General features: G+C 38.4%; 1 protein-coding gene across 1 annotated transcript in view; it reads right to left on the bottom strand.

Annotated features, from left to right (window-relative positions):
- The window catches only part of DMTF1 (cyclin D binding myb-like transcription factor 1), a 25,124-nt gene that overhangs the window by 5,324 nt on the left and 362 nt on the right, over window positions 1–19,438 (bottom strand). The window contains 14 exon segments of the mRNA XM_010192849.1: window positions 1–270; window positions 979–1,137; window positions 1,881–1,966; window positions 4,264–4,479; window positions 5,972–6,123; window positions 7,838–8,066; window positions 9,014–9,123; window positions 9,553–9,585; window positions 10,402–10,559; window positions 11,928–12,004; window positions 15,116–15,230; window positions 16,281–16,375; window positions 17,327–17,446; window positions 17,922–18,038. Coding sequence (XP_010191151.1) covers window positions 1–270; window positions 979–1,137; window positions 1,881–1,966; window positions 4,264–4,479; window positions 5,972–6,123; window positions 7,838–8,066; window positions 9,014–9,123; window positions 9,553–9,585; window positions 10,402–10,559; window positions 11,928–12,004; window positions 15,116–15,230; window positions 16,281–16,375; window positions 17,327–17,446; window positions 17,922–18,038 — 1,937 coding nt within the window.

Here is a 19,438-nt window from a genome sequence, read left to right as displayed (position 1 = left end):
CCTGCTGCTGAATTTGGAGGCATCATCTTCATTGTAGGCTGACTGCTCTTCGTCACTCAGCTTGGGCTGATGGATATCATCTGGGAAAGTATTTGTTTCTAGGGTATCGTGAGGATCTGTCAGGTCAGTCGACTGAATGTCTGAATCAACAGTAAGTTCTGCCTGAGTGACAGAGGAGGAGATATCTTCAGCAGCAACGGTGCGGATTATGACACTTGGCGTGTGGCACTGCACTGTGACATTGTCACTTGTATTTAACAAGTGCTCTGGCTGTAACCAGTATTTGTAAAAAAGAGACACAAACAAAAAACGTCAGAGACCTTCCTCCAAGTATCTTCAAATGTTTTAGCAAATAAAAGCAAAAGAATTCAAAGAACTCACTACTAAGTATAATTCAGTTTTACATATGTCAGTCCAGATCATCTATTGACCTTTCCAGGCCTTAAATGATGAATTCATAGGCTGAATTTGGGGTCAACCATTCTGTAATTCACAAATAAAGTAAATACATACTACAAAACAGAAGTGACTGTTCTGTTGAGGATTGCTGTAGATTCCAAAGATCAGAGCTTCTTTTCCTAAATTTTGCATCGCTTTTGTTATTCAACTCGTTTGCTTCCCCTTCTCTCCCTCTAATAAAGAGTAATATTGTCACTACTACACGAAAGTTTTGTGAACATCAATATCCATTTGTGAGTGTAACAATAGGTAACGACAGTGTTTTGTTCTGGTGGGAGAAGCCACTAGATGGAGACATCATATTCAGCCACAGTAAGAACTAAGTTGCTTACTCAGCTGTTTTCAACCAACTTGAAGTTCCTTTTTAAAAACTACAGCAAACCAAATTCTCACTCCATTTTAAGCAAACACTGTTATGACTTAAGAACTCCTTTACAAATTTACGAAGCACATATAGTGACCTGCACGATTATGTACCCCTGTCCCAACTTCTGTCTTTTCAGTGCTCAAAATACACACCGATAAGGCATGAACAATGATCTGCTCTGGGGAGGCTGGCGCAGCAGCAGCCGTGAGGGTCATGGTAGGACTCGTCGTCAGGGTTAAAGGAAGGCCTTGGCTTGAGCTTGTCTGTAGTAAGTATGTACCTGGTGTTCCAGTTGGCTGGAGATGGAAAGACTACAAAAGACAACACAAATTTAATACCCAAATACACTGCCTTCTTGCGACACATCAGCACTCAGAGTATGCTTATTTACACGAACTTGCCTAACTGTAACCTCCCTGGAAAATAAACAAATCCAATCTCTGCTGCATTGATTACTGCACTGCACTAAAGAAGTGGAAATAAACCTTTCTATAGTCTTAGGCTACCAAGACAAGTATTAAGGCCAAAAATCAAACAGGACCGTATTATGCTGCACAACAGCACGCACAAAAGGAACAAATGCAACTTATTCTTAACATTGAAACAAAAGAGAAACTGCTATAAATTACAGTGCAATTGAACTGAGAGAATCTTTACTTGCTGGGAACTTCCTCTGGCTCTGTTATGTCAGATTTCAACAAAAAAAAGCCCAAACAAAATAAGCACAAAGGAAAACTTCAAAACACTAGAGCATTAAAACAGATTTAAAGCATTTAACTGCAATTCACCTTTTACTCCACAGTCCTAACGAATTACACTTTTAGAAATACATTTTGCTTTGAACTTTTAAGTTTTAGATCTCTTAACTTTCTCTTTCTACGTGAGAACTGGGTTGTTTGGGGTTTTTTTGTTTTGTTTTGTGGTGTTGTTGTTGGGGTTTTTTTGTTTGGTTAGTTTGGTTTGGTTTTTTCTGGCAATGCACAGTTCCATAGTCTATGAAGTAGCTGTACTTAAAATTAAAAACCAGTAAGAAATACCAGTTTCTGTTACTTACTGGAAGAATCTCAAAGGTCTGCAGTGTTCCACTGTTCAGTGTTATTGTCTCGGAGTCAACAGTAGCAGCAGGGGAATCGGTTGAGGCTGCAAAAGGAAGAAAAAAAAGAAAAAAGTATGTAAACCAAAATGTTTCAGCCCTACAGAGAGCATAGCGTACGATAATTACTACATAGCAGAGTACTGTTAATTCCAGCAATCAGAAAGAGAAAACTGGCTGCAATCCTAATGACAAGGTTCTCTAATTGGTAACCAAGATACAATACTACTTAAAGAGGGCAGTCGACAATCCAAAAAAAGCAACAGAAAGTATGGTTTTAGTGCAGAGGGATAAAAGCAGACGTATAAGGTTATCTGGTGTCGTCTAATTACTTTTTGTAATGACATTTGTGATCATGTATTACTGGCTTTAAAGTGGTGTCAGGTTTTATATCGCTCTGTTTCCCATGAACTTTTTTTTTTTTGGTATTTTAACCTTTTCTGCCCTCTACACTATGTCCATCACTGATGAAACATCAGATGCTCCCCGAGATATTTGCCAACCCTGTGTGTTATGATTGCAGTGTATAAAAGCTGTAAGTGTTCTTACTACAAGTAACTATTTGTGAAATTATCTACATTAATTCTAAAAGTAACAGAGAGAAGCACTGCAAACAGCTTATGTATCAGATATTTCACGATCACCAGGTCCAAACAGCTCGTACCCAAAGATTTATAAGGTATCAAAAGACCTTTCAGAACCATAGTTATGATTGTTACTTATTCTTAAAATCCTCACAAGTTCCGGGAAGCGAGAGGCAAATTAATACTTTGTTTGGGATTATCCAGTAATTCTATAAATACCAAAAGGGCAAAAGACCTACATGACGTCAGTACGGAAACTTGGCTATCTCAGACTCTGGCTTCGAAGTAGACTAATTCTGGTCTCTTAAGAAGATACAAGCTGTTATTTTTGAAGATTTCATTGTTGTAGTGGCATGTTCAAGGTTTCCTGATGCAGATTTCCTGGCATCCCGTAGCACACAGCTGCAAAGCGGGGCCTGTTACCTAGCCAGTTACGTTCATAAAGCTTACAGGAATTACCCGTTGGCAACCTTGAGCCTTCTATCAAATGCAGCTCCAAGTGGCTAACAGGTTCAACTCTTGTGGGATTGGGCAATAGGCAGGAAAAACACAAAACAAAACTCACTTGGATTATACAAACAGAAATTCTTCAGGAAAGCAGACTAAAATGGGGAAAAAGGCTTGTTAGGCCAACAGGGACAAGTGAAATCCCAAAATAACTACTACATGATTCAATTCAGAAAGGACTAAAGGTTACAGAATACCAGCACATCGTGCATGCTCATCAAAACCCAATAGCGTTGACCAAGCTTGGCTCAAAGCATGAGACCACTGATGCATTACTACAGATAAAATGTTCTTGACTTGGCATTGCGTGACATTTAATTAAGAAATAAACCAGGTAAAATGAAGATGGCACTTAAGTAATTAAGATAGGCTAAAATTATAAACAAAAAATCCTCTACGAAATACCTATCCAGTCATAGTCTGAACAATCAGTTTTTATCCTGCTTAATTTTGTGACGAGCAAGACTAAAACGCTGAATTTTTCTAAAAAGATTTACGAATGACAAACTGTGTGAAATAGCAGACAACGGAGATGACGGGGTGCACAGGGAGTGGCTGGATCAGTGACTGGAGTTACTTAATAAGATTAGTTACAAAAACAAACAATAAGCACTACAATCAAAGTAGACCTGGTAATAAATGTTTGATAATGAGCTAAGTTCACCCTTAAGAGGATGGGAAGCACCGACTTAAAAAACAAAGTGGTTAGAGCAGATCATCAGCTGAACATCAGTGTGACTCAGCAACTAATGCTTTCAGGTCTGTGCCTAGAAATAACTGCATAATACAGAACAGGACTAGAAGGAACATTATAGACCTTCCCGCCAAGTGTCCTCCATCAGAACTTAGGCACAGCAGTGTGTGTATTATACAAAAAGAGATCTTGCACATCATCATCATTGCTCTACGCAAGAGCTACCTGAAGAATAAACATATATTCTGCACCTCCAGTAAGAAGCCTGTGTACTCAAGCCTTTTCAAAACACATGTTATATGGTGGGCTCTTGTGTACATGCACATAGTCAGACACCTACAACCCCTATGTCGAGGTGCTCCAATTGCTTGGTACTGCTCTCACAGTAATATCTACATCTGCCTAAGAAAGTCAGAAATGGGCAAATGGAATCCAGAAATCCAGACCAAAGCAGAATTTATCAAGTTCTCCAAGACGTGCCCACTCCTCCTTCACCATCTTAACATAAGAAAGTTTCAAGTTTCATTAGAGGACAGAATTGTTCGCTTCAGCTACTTACAGACATGCGTAATCTGGACTGGAATTTGCAAAGCTGCCATAGGGCTTGGTGCGTTGCCTGCGCTCTCCTCTAAGCGAGCCACTCGAATCTGCACGTGCTGAACTCCCGAACTGGAATTAGTGCTTGGTAATCCACTTCCAGATTTGTTCTCCGAAAGCTGATGCCCTGGATTGTTCTTTTGGTTCTCATGGAGTTGTTTAAGACCCTTTATTAGCACTGAGAGAAAGAAGACTCATGCTAAATATGTTGAAAAAGCACATTTGAAATGCTGCATGCAAGATTTATCCAAGATGAGAAAACTAACTAAAAACCTCTTGAATTTGGAACCTAAACAAGTTATGGAGATGTAGCAACTAGAAATTTAGCACATACTTAAAACACATTTACAGTCAACTACAGGAGTGAACTTGATTTTCTTCAGGAACCTAGGCATTTTAGGATGCTTGGGGAAAAATAAAGCTCTTAAGATTCTGGACCTTTCTAAAAACATGTCTGGTATATCCCCCAGCTACAATCAAGTGCCAGTATCACTAGTTGTGTAATGCTGCTACCAGAAATAAACCCTCCGATGTTACAAAACATGGAAGCGGATTTGTTCAAGAGGTTGACCTAAGTATCACTGGAAATGGGGAGCTGGACTGAATTAATCTCACAGTGGCTATACTACAATTCCTTATCTGCGCATGAAGTGGCTTACTGCTCCAATAAAACCGCCCACCTTCCTTCCCTATGATCACTTGGTCCCACTGAGGGAGCGGCTGACATACAGAACATTACAAAAGTTGAGGCCACTGCTTTTCTAGAATTCAGTACAGCAAACTGCTTCATCATCTCTCACTCTCCACAGCATGACATTTTGTCTGGGGAAAGAGAGTGGATCCTGTTGATGCAGTGGCGTATTTATATGATGAATTTTATGCAACAACTGTCTATGAACATACGGTTTATACCATATTAAGCATAACAGGGATATCCTCTCAATTGCAGCCTCCAGGCCTAACTAATATATAGCTACAGTGATGACCACAGCAAAAGTGTAATTAAATGACACCTCTCATTATGACGTGACTAACGTCCCTTGATTTTTTGTTTCCTCTCCTCCAGACAGAGGAAAGGAGGAGCAAATGAAAGGTCACAGAGACTGAAACACCCTTTGGCTCAGCCACCAGTTTCTCTGACGAAGAGTGAGAGCTATGAGAGATGTAATTTGAGAGTTTTATACTCCTGATTCCTCCCCTCCCCCTCACTGTGCAGCTAATAGTAGATCTACCTTCTTTCTACAGCTAAGGTACAGGCACCTCACACAGATTACATTTTAACAGCTTAAAGGTAAAAGATCTAACCTGAGGTGATAGTGTTAGGCTGCAGACACATATCGTTTTTCACCTGAAGAGGTCACTGCCATCCATAGCAAAGATCATCATCATCTGAGATCTGCCAGCTGAGCTACCTATTACAAACATGCTGTCCTTCTAGAAAAAATGAGTGGAGTTGGCAAAATCTCCTGTTCAGTTGTATACATCAGCTTAGCTTGTTTTGACCGAAACACTTAAGGATTGCTTGTAGAAGCAATTCAGCCAGCAGATCCAAGGGGCCAATAACTTCCAGCAATGGAGCAATGTTCTCTTTGGACAGCAAAATGCAGCCTTATTCCTTTGACATTTGTGAAAGGAGCTTTCAGAAGAGAAGTGTGCAAGGAGTACATTACCAGGGAATGAAACATCTTTGTGGTTTGCAATCTGTCTTTTAATGGTCCACCATTTACTCCGAAGCCACTGTGGTGAGCGGACACTACTCCATCCTTCAGCTAGTAAATCCCAATTGATGTCATTTTCATCAGAAACTTCAAGTTCCGCTATCCTGGCAGGATACAGAAAATATTTACCTGTTAGAAACTACCCTCCAGACCGGAAGCGGTGTTGCACATCTCTGGTCTCGTCACACGTAACAGCGGCAAAAGGGCATGCTAGTGAACAGTCCACCAGAGCTCATGATCGACACAGGCTTCCAAGGCTCCACGCTGCCAGAGGTCAAGCAGAATCATAAACAACAGAAGATGGACTAGACCTGTTAGATGATCCAGTTCACCTCCTTGCCATGCAGGATTATTCTCCTTATTTACACATACATTACGAGTTTGATCAGATTATCATGAAGCATTCCAAATGATGGTACTTGCATCTTTTCTCTTTGGAAAAACATTCCCCAAACACATCTCCAAGGCAGGAAATACTTCCCGAGATTCACTCTGAGCTTTCACTTAATTAATCTCATGTTACGATATTTACTTCTGTTTTCTCCTAAATAACAATAATCCGTCCTTAATATAGATTTTTGCCTCCTCTCAGATGCTTCTTAGCCAAAGTAGATGAAGTTAACTACAGTATTAAACAGTTCCTCATAAATCAATCCCATCAGGCTCTCCAGGTAAGAGACAGTCTTCACATAATTTTGGCAGATGTCATGCACACACTGGATTCTACCAGAATCTGTCTGAATACTATAAATATCTCTGAACTGCCTCCAGCTCATCTGTACCTGAAGCACATGAGAGAGAGAGGTGAACAGTGAGAGGGAAAAGATTTCTGTGAAAGTCACAAAAAGTTCTCTTCACAAAGCAAGGCATAGCACGGTACAGTCTTGCTAGCTACAATCAAAACAAAAAAAAAAGCCCAAACCCAACCAACCAATCAAACTAAAACCAAATAGGGAAAAAAACCTACCAAAACCAACCAAACCACCTCGTAGGATGAGTTAAGGATATCTCGACAGACCCAAATAGATACCGTTTGTACAGAAATATTAAGAATTATAACCAGATAACCAGCATATTCTGAAATGTGGAATCAGGTTTCTCATTTTGAGTTCAAGTCAAACACCTTCAGCAAATCAGTGAACATTGCTCTCTAAATGACGTTTAGATTCCCTGTACGTCTTGGCTTTTTATTCCCACCCAAAACTATCAACCCATAAAAATCCACTGGCTGAAAAGCCTGAGTTAAAGGCATTCAACATGGGAGGAGAACTGGAGAGAACACAAGATTTCCAAAGTTACTACCAGGTTGCCAGTTCAAAGATGCTGATATCCAATGAGTGTTTGGTGGGCTACATGAAATTAATTTGCAGTCTCGGTTTAGTTCTTTGTAGACAAGATGTCCACATCACAGAAACCACCACCACACTTGACCCTTGTTGGTCATCTCAGCAGAGAGGCCAAGGACTGAACGGGCAGGGAGACTGAACTACCCTCCAGTTAAGGGTTAAAGCTCATCGGTGGGGCAACGTGTGGGAAGCTTGCACGGTCGCTGCCTGTGCTGTACCTTTTCTGTGGAATAAAGAAGACTTCAGTCTCCAGGGTTTTCAATCTGACACCTTTCACGAACACTAACATTCACTAAAAAAACAAAAAACAAAAAATATGTTCAATAATAAATCTCTAGGAACTGTAAACACAGCAGTGATTTTTGGAGGGTTCTAGAGATTTTAGTGTCTAAGAAACCAGCAAAAGGGACCCCAAGGGAATCCTGCTAGTGTCATGTATTATGAACCTTTAGAAGTAACTAAAACAACACACCTCAAGATCAGGTTTATTTCATCTTCCTTGGTCCACTCAGTGCCCCCACTTTGTTTCCAGTTGAGATAGTTGAGCCATTTAGAGCGGCACTGCTTTTCAGAGCGTGTCCCGACCCGTTCTGCTACAGCAGCCCACGATACACCTTGTGTGACAATGTCACCTGGTTCTGTGCTAGTCAGCTCGTGCACTACTTCTGCCAGTCTTTTTTCTTCTTTCTCTGTCCATTTCCCTGAAAGAGAGAAAAGCCCTGAAACTTAACTAACAGCAGATGCCCTCTGTTCTGACCGGCAGCACGTCAACAAACATTTCTTTTCTGTGCCTAACACCTTGTTTCAGATGCAAATACTGACTTGCAAAGAACATGTATCTGTTCTTACTAACTAACAATTTATATTATATCCATTCTTAATCAACAAATGCATAATCCAGTTGATTTGCTGCCAAGTTTCTTTCTCTTTTCTGCTTGCAGACAAATGAAGCCATATAGGACTTAATCAAAATACTGACCCAAAGCAAACTGTTCCAAGCTACTGAATTATATTAGCCGAAGTAAATTAACTGGCAACAATTTAGTATACAGTAATTACATAAGGTCTGACTAAATTTTCCTTCCATTTGAATATATACACAAAATAAACAACACATTACTCCTAAAGTGCATCTGTCTCTTAACTGACACCAAATATACAGTGTATGTTTATAAACACTATGTACAAAGGAAAGTACGTTTAAATTTTTTACTGTAAGGGTGACAGAGCACTGGCCCAGGCTGCCCAGAGAGGTTGTGGAGTCTCCTTCTCTGGAGACATTCAAAACCTGCCTGGATGCCTTCTTGTGTAACCTGGTCTGGGTGATCCTGCTCTGGCAGGAGGGTTGGACTGGATGATCTTTTGAGGTCCTTTCCAACTCCTAATATTCTGTGATTCTGTAAATCCACCTCAATAAAATACACTCCAGTGGCATAAATGCATGATGGATAATGGACTGCAAAAGTAAACTGAGTGCTCTTTAAGAAGGGAAACTGAAGAAACCTGTATCAAGTATGTACTAAAAATGTCCCCAGATTTCACATTCTAAGTTCCTCAGTTCAGAGTTACACATCTCTGAAAACCCCATTGGCAAAGGTGACAGTGTTTTAACTACAATATCCATTACTGACACCAGAATTTACCTTACCTGTGTTGCAGGTATCCTTCATCAATCTACATCGATCTTTTACAGATGAAGCACTTCTCCCCAGTGCAGCTCCTATTGTGGCCCAATCGTTACCATGCTTTATTCTCAGCCTGAACAGAAGCATGCTCATTAGCACTATATCCAGTCAAGAGATTACCAAAATTCAAATATACTCTAATAAAAATAGGTTACAGAAACCTTTGCTCAGGTTCCCTAAAGAAAGGGAATTTGTGTTTTTTCACAAACATAACTGCAAATGTTGAATGTGCTCATAAAAATCTGAAACATTACTAGTTTCAACAGAAGGCTTGCTGTAGAATTTTGTTGTGTACTACTTATGTCCTGAATACACATTATAAAATATAAAAAAATCCAAAATGTAGTTTCATTTGTCTCCAGATTAATTTAATGACCACTATTTTGTGGCAGTTGAAGAAGTCAAATTTACTTGTAACTTTTCAGTGATTTCATATAAGAAAACCTGTACAAACTACTCAAGCTATAAACAAGGTAGCATGATTGTGTTAATAAAGACTTACTCTTTAAGCTTTTCAATTTCCTCAGGAGTATACCTAAGCAACAGGTAAATAAAAAGACATTATTTTAAATGGAAAGCATACAGCATAAACATTTTTGTTTTACTAACCACACAGTACACATTTATTTACAACAAGAGATAAAGGAATTTCAGCTGAAAGCAGCAATCTGACTGAATGCTTCAAAAGAACGTGAAGCACAAAGGCCATTTTCCACATTAGTGCATTTCTAAGGTTATCTGGTTTAACATTCATCTCATTTGCCACCAAAACTCCTCATTCTCAGTGATCTTAATACCAAGAACAAAATTAGAATTTTGTGTATTAGTCTCTCAAATCAACAGTTATTTTTTTCCTTACTGTCTCAGTTCACAGTCACCATACGGATGATTTTCCATTAAAAAAAAATCAGCATTGAGATGGTACTTTTAATTTTCAACTACCTTTAAAAACTACACTCTAACATTTTTCAGCACTCATGGATGGCACCGTGCCCACTGCTTTACAGACGAGCAAATGAAGGGCACAGGGATCAGATCAATTAGCTCAAGGTCACAGTTCCAGAAAGAAACTATATCTCAGCAGATCCATGCTTGTGTCGAAGTCTGCTAATCATATCAGAATCCTCTCTGCACTTTTATTTTATTTATTTTTATTTTTTAAGGTGTGGATGCCATCATTTTAACACAACTATTATCAAGGCTGATCCACCAGAATTCAACAGAGGTGACATGACTAGGAAGAGCTAGGTGTGTTTGGCTAGAATCTTCTGTCTCACATGTAACATGTAAAAATTAAATACATGACCCTACTCATACCAATGAAACCATGCAGCATTAGAGGTTTTCATACTTTCCAACATGGTTTCTGTCATCATACATGCGAAGAACTCTTCTATAGACAGCAAAGAGAGGCCTATTCAGACCCCAAGCAATTGTCCTGTAGAAATCTTTTCTTTCATCTTTTGACATTTCAAATATTATTTCAGTGGCATCTTTTATTCCACGGGCCTAGAAGAAAGCATTTAAAAAACAAAACAAAACATCTTAGATAACGTCTCCTAGAAATCAAGAAGTAGAACACTTAGGAACTGGAGCCTAGCACGCTGTTCTGCAACTTGCTATGTATCTCAACTACTACAATCCAAAAGTTAAACTGAAGATTTATGAATTAGCTACCTCAAATACAAACCCTTGAACACTAGGGTTTTGGTTTTTTTACACGGGAGTCCAGATAGACACAGCAGCTTTCCTCTACATCTAAAAATATCTGTCTAATGTACATTTTAAGATTGCAAATTGAAGCATCATTTAGAACATTATGGAAAACACAGTGGTGGAGTTATCCTGGGGTTATACAGTGGAAGGTTGTCAGAAAGTGCCGTATCAATTTTTTAGATAATTTTAGATTTTTCTTGTCTGAAAGCAATTTTTGCAATTAAATTACTCTTCTTCTGATGGAAACTAAAAGCAAATCTGATACCAAAAAAATGGAGTGAAGTATAAAAGGAAAGCTTTAGTTTAACTTCAGCTTAGACTAAAAATCACTATATTTCAATTACTCAAACCAACCAAAGAAGCACGTAAGTGGGAGAATAATGAATCAAATTAGTTATCAGTAACTCATTTAGCTAGCTTAAAAAAGCTTCTCTAGATTTAAAAAATAATATTACCCATTAATCATTTTGTGACATAAATTCTAATAACATACTGCAGGCAGGTACACTTTCTACAACTAATAACGAAGACTTTTACACCAATGAAGAATAAATTCAGGGCTTTTTTGATCCACAAGTGAAGGATGGTGAACCTGTAATAGCCAGACTAAAATATTCTCAGCTGTAAGCGCTCAGTTCAAATATTTGCAGCTATAAGCCTACCACGTATAGGACTTACGGCTGATTATCACTGTCAGTGTTAACTACATGCCTGTTTTTCCACTGAACTCTGATAACAATATATTAAGAGGAAGAAAGCCAATAGTATACTAAACAAATACAGATATGGCATCAAAGAAGCCTGGAAGTTGTATTCAATGTTTTGTAAGGAAAATTAACTCTATTCCTAGTGCAATTATTTTCTTCTGTCTTCACCAAAGGTGTCGTGAGTCATGTATATTCAGAGAAAGAGATTAAGCCACTTGAGCACCCTGACGTGAAATTCTGAAGTGGGTCATATTCAGTACACAAATTAAAAGCTACATTCAGTGGTCTTAAATCCTGTGTACAGATTTATACATTTCAAATGGGTAGTCACCATTTCTACTATGAACCAATCAGAATCACTTATTGCATATTCTAGGAAGTATTAAAGAAAACTGGTTTCTAGCAGGAGCTGCATCACCACACCAACCAGAAGATAACCTACTCGAGCACATACCTTTAAATAACGCTCAATGTTACTCATCAAAATGTCAATCTCTTCCTTTGACCACATCCCTTGCTTCCACTTATGGCCTGAAAACAGAAATGACGAACTAATTACTGAAGTGAAAGTCATCTAAACAACAAAAACAAAAATATCATAAAAACGCAGCTCTTATTGCAGTTAACGAAGAAAAGAGCAGTAATTTTAGCTACTTAAACTAACTGGAATTAATTTTAAAGAGATGTTATTTCAGAACTGATAAACAATCCTTAGTAACTGTCAAGTCACGTTTAAATAACGTGAGTCAGACCCCTCTTCAAAAACACCTATTTCTAAAAAACAGAACATAGATTTCTCTATATGCTGTCAAGTCACATTTTCAGGCATTCTCTTCAGCCATAACTAGAACATTTCTGTCTTTAAATTGACAGATGGAATTTCCATACACTGAAACGATTCCAGAAGCTGGGACTTAAAATGTAGCTCCAAATACTACTTGAGGAATTGGCAACAACTTGGGGTTCTCTTATATGCCTTATCACTTCCCAACATGCAAGTAGTGCTGTCCGCAAGTGCTTTCCATAGGTAAATGCTCTACCTCGTCGATTTTGACAAGCTGGTCCTAGATCCCTCCCTCTTTTTTTTGGTATTGTTTTGTTTTGTTTGTTTGTTTTTTCCATTGGAAATAATGCCCTGTGGTCACAGTCAAGATAAAGACTCATGCTAAGTGTCTTATTTCCTAAATAAAAGTGGCAAACCAATGGAAACAAAAAATTATGTTTTGTCCTTGTCTATGCCCTCAGTAACTACAACACCAGCTAAGCTTTAAAATCAAAAACAATCAACTTTATTCAGAGAGAAAATTTCAAACCTGAGTTCTATCAATAAAACATTCTTACCCTGAATGTACACATAGATTCATCTTTTCCCCCCTCATGCTCATACCATACTCAGTATTACCTATCACTTACAATTAAGATTATGTTGTTGACCCAGTTTACATACTGGTGTGTGCTGGCTACCCGCCCACCTCTGCTCAGGAAAATCAGGGTACTTCCTTCTCAGCCTGCTAATTACCAGAGCTGAGAGGCAGAACACACCAAAGAGACTGTTTACTCAGATCCAATTACAATGAAAAGTACAGGCATTATTACTAATTCCACTGGAACCGATGAGAGAAAACTCTTCCCTTGTGCCCTACGGTTTCAATCTCTTCATCCAAAGCTACAGAGAAAGAACAGTAACAGCCTACTGTAGCTGTGATTCACACCTCGATGTGATTCACACCTTGACCCAAGCATCTGACCTGACTTACAGGGACACTGCTACTCTTTACAAGGAACAAACTTCAATATCCAACTATTTCAGAATGGAAATAAGCCTTGCATTTCACATGTTTGCATATTCAGTGTCAAAATTATTATAACCTGCCCACAGGTCTTCAAAGAAAGCATTACCAGCAGTGGAGATTGCTATAAAATGACTGATCTTAGGCAACACATGTCAAACTCCGAGCTACTGTAAAAGGGGATGCATACTGGAATTCTTTCACAGCTATCTCTGTGACAGAGCATGAACACCCCAAGAAAGATTCAGCTAGTCTGGATTCTCAAATATATTTCTAGATATATTTTATTGGAAATGTCTTCCCCAAATTATTCATCTCTTAATTAGAATCACCAGACTTTAGCATCCTCATTCATTCACAACCGTAAATGCCACTTGATGTATGGTCATTTGATATGCCTGTGAGACAGCTACAGAAGGAACAAATGCAGTAAGTTTCTATTATGTTTAACAGGACACACATCAAACATGAGGCCACCAAGTCACATGTAAACAGCCAGTTCTCTGCCAAATCACCAGTACATGCTCCTCCAGTCACAGCTGAGAACACGCTGCTCCCAACCAAAGTCCTTCACCACTGGCTACTGAAAACATCAAAATCTCTGTGCTTCCTCTCACTCCAGAACACAGGAACTGTAACAATGTGATTTCTCTCTACTTTTACCCAGCTGCCTCAGTGCTGTCATGCCCTTTGCTATCCCATCTCTGTCCCAGTCCTTGGACTGAACACTGAATAGCTCTGAACCCCTGTAAATCTAATAAATAAGGATAAAGAGAACGGGGAGGAATTACTTATTGGCTGTTAGAAGCAACTGCTAGTGCACACTTGGGAGCAGTGAGTACAATGGTCATTGGTAGAGTTGCTCAGCTACGTTCCTCTGAATTTTCCATACCCACACCCAGGTTCTGCGTGTCTCACCCACATTTTTTCGCTGTCTCAGCAGTACACCCTGCTCTCTGCAGTAGAACTCACTGGGTAAGAGATCATTTGCTTCTGTGAGAGAAAACTATTACTTTTTTTCCTAAAATTTTCTAATACAAAAGGGAGTTGCTTTGGACTGACTGAAAAACATTTAATTTTTTTCCCCCTAGAAAGAGGTAAAGTCAGGGTAAGAAAAACAGTAGAGAGACTGAGGAAACTGGAGAAAGAACATGTCTTCCTTTGACAGTCATTACTATAGGTTTAGAAAGACACTTCCCCTGCAGGGGCAGAGAGGAAGCTCTAAAGTTCAGGACCTACGACGTGACTGCACAGATGCATTTTGAAAGACAGGAATACCAATGGGGTAGCAGTTTTAGGAGCCGCAGTGATTATTTCAGTAGATCCTGGTCTGCATAATCCCTGTTCTTCTGAAGCAACTCTATTCCAGAAACTGTTTAATATGAATCATAAAACAGCAGCCAGACTAATACGCCCCATTTGGAGGAAGATGTATTAACCTGAGCACAGATTTTTCCTGGTGTACTCCTCTCTGACTGCATCTTCCAACATCCCAATTGCGTAGAACTGCAAATGGAGCAAACACAACCGTCTGTCCCATCTGTGCCAACACTATTATCTACAGCAGTTCTCTACCATGGCCGCTAGAATCACTATCACTATTGCAAGCATGGCCCTTCTTCCTCTCCAAGTTTATCTGGAGTTCCAACTTCCTTCTCGCATAAAAAGTGTAAAGAGGATGGCGAAGACTTAATGCATTAGTTCTTTAAGCACTTTTAGAATCAGTCTTCTCAAGTATCTTCACTAAAAAGCCAGACCAGAGACTACTTTATGCAACCTGCAAAATGCTCAGGGACACTTGGAATAGTTTACCTAATCACAGCATGGGAGAAGAGCATTTGAAATATCCTACCTTTATTTGTTAAAGAATCCTTATCCTCTTTGGTTGTGAACCAGGCCTGGCTAACAGCTGACACTTCTTCATTGCCCATTGGGGAGATTTCATCCAGCTGTTCATTCTGAAGAATCTTGAAAAGACCAATATGAAATCATCCACTAAGATCTTAAGTTCTTTCTATCACCTTGCATTTAACATGGAGGCATAAACTGAAGGAAAATGAAACCAGCACACCTAGTTACCTTGCTGACTGCTCAGAAAGTGCCACTTTTCAGATGTGGTATTAAAAGTCCTTAAAACACCGGAGTAACATTTAGCATCTTAACATATAGATGTTGCAATAATTAATTAGAATCACAGCATGGTTTAGGTTGGAAGGGACCTTAAAGCTCATCCAGTCCAACCCTTGCCACGGGCAGGGACACCTCCCACCAGACCAGGTTGCCCAATGCCCCGTACAACTTGGCCTTGAACACTTCCAAGGAGAGGGCATCAAAAACTTCTTTGGGCAACCTGTGCCAGTGTCTCACCACTCTCACAGTAAGGAATCTCTTTCTAATAGCTAATCTAAATCTACCCTCCTTCAGTTTAAAACCATAACCCTTTGTCCTGTCACTACATGCCCTTGTAAAAAGCCCCTTCCAGCTTTCAACGCTCTTCAACCTGTTTAATGTACAGTGAATAGGAAGAGTCTCACTGACTTTGGTGGAGAGGACTATGTCCAGCATCTCCAATCCAGAACTTCTGAACACAGTACACCCACAACAAGAACTGTATGTAATCGTTAGGTCTGGTGACAACAAAAAGTGTATTTAAGCCTGTTATAAAGCTTTACTTATAACTGAAGATTGATAGAAATAACAGATAAACTTGTCTTCTATGCAGATCACCACAGAGCAAGTAATCATCAGTGAAAGGTTACATCTACTACTGTGCTGTACTGGTTTTTGGGGAGGAAGTTACATTACAAATAACCTCTTTCATATATAATGAATTCAATGATTCAATTGCACTTTTATATAAGAACATTTTACAAACAAGATGTGTGCTCAAATACATCAGTTTCATACTAAAAATATTTTTATTCATTTAATAAGCCCTTTCTGCTATTTGTTCCCCTTTCTAATTTCTATTTAAATAAAAATACATCAAATAGGTCAATTTTAAAGTTTTACTGTACCTGAATCTGAGTAACAGTTCCTTCGTTAATCTCATCTTCAGCTACCTCAGTGGTAGCAGTCATGGTCACCTCAAAGCTCTGATCATTTTCTGAAACTTCAGAATGGATGAGTTAGTCGTGTACCTTACTCCTGTAACATTTTTTATGCATGCTACTGGTTTCATAAATTGCTACCTTTGCACTGAAAATTTCAAAGAGGCCTTACTTGGTATTTATTTGCTGACATAGCAATTATCAAGATGATTATCAACTATTCATCTTGATAACATTTAAATACAGGTCTTGAAACCTTCAGTTTTACACTTACTATAACTAAGACCTAATGCGAAACATATAAAGAAAAGGTGTTTGATTTGGTGCAAACATTTGGTACTGTGTTAATGCTTCCCTTCCAGCCTCATCTTCAGTATTTTCCAATTACTAAAGGACAATGTTCAAATCTTTTGACTGCATTCTTTCCCCCCAGTTTTCTTCTTCAACTTCAACATGATAATGTCTTTACTTCTAAGGAGTTAGTACTAAAATCTGCCAAATAATCAGTCACTCTAGGTATTATAAATTGGTATTTTAACTTGCTGTATCTGGTTTTGACTCCTTTTGGGAGACGATATCAAACTATTTCAATAATATCCAATCAACTTCCTAAAGACTAATTCAGTACTCGGCAATCTCTACCTTAAAAAGACCATACATCTCAGTATTACAAAACATGGGAATACTACCTACACTGTTTGAGCATTAAAAAAATCTAATCATTCTTTGCAGGAGGAGAGCACACAGTTCACTGTTCATTCCCTTACCCTTCAAGTTATCCAGTGCACCTGTGCCTGCAGTCCTCTATCTGTAAGGCAGGTTTATTTTACCAGTACTGTATAGATAACAATTGCTGCAAAACCATCCAAGGCTATGAGAAGATGATACTTACGTATATTAATGAAATTTGAAAATAAAACATGCAGAATATTTTAATGTGATCCAATGAGTCCTCTTTTAACATTTACCAACAAACATTTGCTACAAGAATACATACACTTATAACAACTTACTTGGAACTGCAACAACAGAAATGCAAGGAGTGGAATCATCAAGGCTTTGATCATCCTCTGATAAGCAAAGCCTCTTGTGGGGAGGTTCAGTGCTGTCTTCAGAGTCTACTTCATCAGTTTCTAACAACAAAAACAGTCACAGATTAACTTCTGTTAACAAAGTGGACCAAACCAAAAGGTAGAAGCAAATGTGATAGGTTGGGTTTGGTGCTTTACTACTGCCAATGAAGTCGGTATATGTTATGGGCAGTAACAGTTCACATGCTTTCTTCAACACATTTTCTGAGAGACTTTCTATGTAAATTCCATCCACAGTCCATTACACACAAACCAACTCCTTAAGTCTACAGAAGTTTGGGTACATGCTTGGTTCTAAGAATCCATTTCCACAGAAATAAGTCAGAACAGCTATATCCTTCTTGGGCACATACAGACATAATTTTGTGATTTACACCTAATTTGACACCGTATCCTTCTTTAAACTGAAGCAGAAGAAACTGCAGCAAAGTAAGCTGAATCCAAGTAGCACAGAATTTAGGGGCAGGGAAGTATGAGGAAAATAAAAGAAAAAAAGCCGTGCAACACAGTTCTATACCATTTTGAGGGCAATGAAGTATAAGGTTCCCTTCGGTGTCCTGAGTCAAAGTCACAGAGTTCACGGTTTCTACTGTCACTGTGTCAGACTCTTCTTCAACTGTGCTCATACTCAAACCTGGAAGAGCAATACACAGATTACTTTTCTTAGTCAGGACTGTCACTTTTACCAGAATGCTACTTTATTTTTCTCAAACAAGCAGAAACCCCTGCAGAGAATGACAAATGACTGTTGGTTCTTTGACAGGAACCATTCCACAGTCTAGGATATTCACCGGCCTTTACTTTTTCTGTATACCTACACATCACACCAGGTAACATAGCTTCAAAGCTACTTTTCCAGTTAAAAATAGTACCTAAACTGCCTACCTGGGAGCATTTGCAATCTACTACTATTTTTTAAAAACACAAACCTAGGCTATTACTTTTTCACATCTGGAATTTTTTGTCTTGCTAATATTTGTTCCACTGCTCATTTAGTAATTTTGCTATTATATAGCCCAAAGCTAGTCAGGACTGTGAAATAATTTTGTAATGTTGTAGTGCTCATAGCTGCACTATTTACAGATTGCTAAGTTGCAAAGTTTTATTCTCTGTCCATGCATATAACTAACTTGTGCAGTTAGTATTTTTTCTTTACCATTGAAACAGCTTGTACAACAGAAAAACTGGGTGCAGGCAGTCACCAGTATGAAAAAATACTCAGAAAATAAGCAGGATACACTGAACTCAGTGAACTATGGCAATCCAAAGTGCTTCTGATAATCTCATTTGCACTATAAAAGTACTATGAAGAAACTCAAAGCTTGTAAGAATTTCAGTGTAAACTAGCACTGTAACTAATTTTGAAAGAAGAAAAAACCAAAACTCCACAAGAAAGTTCTAATCCACCAACTGCAAAGAAATGTAACCTTTTATGCTGCAGAAGCTGAATTAAATCATATCTAAAATATCCAAAAGCTTCACAATAATCTCATCAGTTCTGAGCACCTGGGCTTGCTGACTGCCTTTGGCACAGCTTTGCAAAAGAAAAACATCACCTATTTCTCCTTGAAGTACTCAGTCCTTTTTATGTGTTTTCTCATATGCTGACAACAGGAAAAAAATACTTACAACTTTTATTTTAAAGTCAAAATACTGTTATCAACAACTTTAACTTACACTGCTAAAAATCATTCACTAAAGCTTTTTAAACTTAAAAAAAAAATAAAAATCACACTTATATTACAAAGCTTCTATGTATGAGTCCTTGAAGTACTCAGTCCCTTTTATGTGTTTTCTCATATGCTGACAACAGGAAAAAAATACTTACAACTTTTATTTTAAAGTCAAAATACTGTTATCAACAACTTTAACTTACATTGCTAAAAAATAACTCACTAAAGCTTTTTACACTTAAAAAAAAAATAAAAATCACACTTACATTACAAAGCTTCCATGTATGAGGCAGGGACACCCATACATCAGTTGAATTTACAACCTGGATTTTAAATCCCCTGTATAATTGTTAACAATATT

Source organism: Mesitornis unicolor, unplaced genomic scaffold (assembly GCF_000695765.1).
Source record: "Mesitornis unicolor isolate BGI_N332 unplaced genomic scaffold, ASM69576v1 scaffold13799, whole genome shotgun sequence".
Classification (NCBI taxonomy): Eukaryota; Metazoa; Chordata; class Aves; order Mesitornithiformes; family Mesitornithidae; genus Mesitornis; species Mesitornis unicolor.
The sequence above is the reverse complement of the archived record's forward strand: the minus strand, read 5'-3'. Positions and strand labels throughout refer to the sequence as shown.